General features: G+C 39.3%; 1 protein-coding gene across 1 annotated transcript; it reads right to left on the reverse strand.

The window, feature by feature from the left end:
- Positions 1–1,195: 1,195 nt before the first annotated feature.
- RPL10L (ribosomal protein L10 like) lies at positions 1,196–1,998 on the reverse strand. The gene has a single exon (XM_043554497.1). The coding sequence runs from the start codon at positions 1,981–1,983 to the stop codon at positions 1,276–1,278; it is 708 nt and encodes a 235-aa protein (XP_043410432.1). The 5' UTR covers positions 1,984–1,998; the 3' UTR covers positions 1,196–1,275.
- Between the last annotated feature and the right edge of the window lie 559 nt (positions 1,999–2,557).

Consider the following 2,557-nt stretch of genomic DNA (forward strand, 5'->3'; position numbering starts at 1 on the left):
GTGCTTCTTAGGTGAAAGAACACTGTATGTATATTCATATTATTTACTATTTATCGTCCTCACTTATATATAATATGGAAAATATTATAGCTTAATACAGCAACCTTGCTTTAAAATATACAAGTAGGACATATCTTACGGCAGGACCCTGAAAAAAATATTGCCATATGCAAAATTTTAGGATTGACAAAGGAAGTTTTTAAGTAAATGGGAACACATTAATAAGTGCGTATCTCAATACCGTTCAGTATTCCCTTTGTTGCTTTCATTCAGTATGTTGACCCTGAAAACGAGTGGTTAGTTTCCAAAAGGTGAGGTCACTGTTGGCAAGATTGAGATTCAGAAGACTAAATAAGGAACCAGAATTTTAAAATATAACACAGACCCAGTAATTTTAGCTTATGTAGTTTCAAAAATAAAACAAACAACAAAAACCACCTGTATGATCAATGTAACTCTAATGTAGAGCAAGCACCTACAGATTGTAAAGTCTCTCTAGGGTCCTTTTAAAGCACAGATAGTTGATTTGGTGTCATTTTCTCTTTTCTGGTGGTTCTACTGGGACTTCGATACAAGCAATGTGAACTCTGTTGTCAACCTATGACCTTTCTGTAATGAAGAAAAGATTGGACTGTTGTCTCCTGAGTGTGAAATAATGTAAGGCTTGTCTGAGGAAACCTTTTGCAGTCACAACCAACTGTCCAAATGCTGATAATTAGAGGTGATACAAAATTCTAAAATCAATGTGCAGAAATTTATAAGGAAAACATAAACAACAAGTTTAAGAATAGGCTTTTTTTAGTTTCAAAGAGATTGCAGTTGAAATATCACTAATAAATATCATTATTGTCATCCCTATTGTTTATTTTTCATAAACAATAACAATTTTTTTCTCTACAATTCTTGGATGTTTTCTAGCTATTTTTTTATTCCAGGTAAGGATAGCAGCATAACTTATGATGTCACTACAAACAAAACTTTTGACATATTTCCTTACATTCTCCCAAATTAAAAGTGTTTGGATTAGAATTGCAGTAACTTTCTCTGTAAATTGCATACAAATTATTTCATTCATACTTGAGGAAAAGCATCATTTGCTATTGAAACTCTCTTTTAATATAAAACTATTTCTCTCATGGTCTATATTCTAAAAATTGGACAAACATTTAAAAATATTTAAAATACTAAAAAATACTTATTTTTTGTCAGCAAATAAAATTTATTGGTGAGCATGTGAGGCTAGCATGGCCAAAGGAATCAGTGCTGTCAAAGACCTCAGGAGTGCAGAGCTCGCCACCTGTCCAGAGGGCCACGATTGGGAACATATTTGACTCCACAACCATCCTGGATGAGACGCTTCTTAGCCACTTTGTCTTCAAATTCATTAGCATTAAACTTGGTAAAGCCCCACTTCTTGGAGATATGGATCTTCTGGCGGCCAGGGAACTTGAACTTGGCCCTGCGTAAGGCTTCAATCACGTGTGCCTTATTCTGAAGTTTGGTGCGGATGGACATGATGACTTGACCAATATGGACTCTGGCCACTGTGCCCTGGGGCTTTCCAAAGGCACCTCGCATACCTGTCTGGAGCCTGTCAGCCCCAGCACAGGACAACATCTTGTTGATGCGGATGACATGGAAGGGATGAAGCCGCACTCGAATATGAAAGCCGTCTTTGCCACAACTCTTCACCATATACTTGTTGGCACAAATTCGAGCGGCCTCCAGGGCTTCAGAGGAGAGCTGCTCATATTCATCAGACACCATGTGACCACAGAGTGGGAACTCATCCACTTTTGCCTTCTTCCGACCCAGGTCAAAGATGCGGATCTTGGCATCAGGAACACCACGGCAGAAACGAGACTTTGGATACGGCTTGTTTTTGCAGTACCGGTAACATCGAGCTGGTCTGCGGCCCATGGCAACAGCAAGAACTCGGAGAGCCTTGAAGAGAAGGAAGTGCACGTTCTCACGCCTGCGCATGCGCCTTCGTAATATAGTCCATCTTCCCGCATGGAACCATAGAGGCGCGTTGACAGCAGGAAGACGCTCTTTCAGGACGTCCCCACCATAGATACAGCAACAGTATATGCCTTTGTGGGCACAACTTGTCCCATGCGCAGAGCAGAGGGTTAGGTATATTCTCCTGTGGGCTACCTGGAAATGAATTGTGTTTGCCACTTGGGCCTAAAGGCCCTTTTCTTTCCCCGCTGCCCATCTTAGGCATAGATCTTTTGCCCTAGGCTTTGTCGTAGGTATAAAACACATATTTTCTAGAGTTTATATAAGAAAGGTGTCTCCAGCTATACAATATATTTGTTGTCTAGTTTGTCTAAGTGATTTTACAGCTCTTATTTACCACCAGCATTTAAAGATGAACTGTTATTTCTCAAAGGGTATGTGGTTTCCTTCTCTAGGTAAAATGGTTTCTTGGCATAAACTCTCTGATAAGGTTCAAAGAGATGAAAGTCGAGTAATTCTCATTTGAATAGGTAACTATTGTATATATTGCTTGATAATTGCCTTAGGAACACAAAACTTGGGCAGTTTTATTTGG

The sequence above is a fragment of the Prionailurus bengalensis genome, chromosome B3 (genome assembly GCF_016509475.1).
Source record: "Prionailurus bengalensis isolate Pbe53 chromosome B3, Fcat_Pben_1.1_paternal_pri, whole genome shotgun sequence".
Classification (NCBI taxonomy): domain Eukaryota; kingdom Metazoa; phylum Chordata; class Mammalia; order Carnivora; family Felidae; genus Prionailurus; species Prionailurus bengalensis.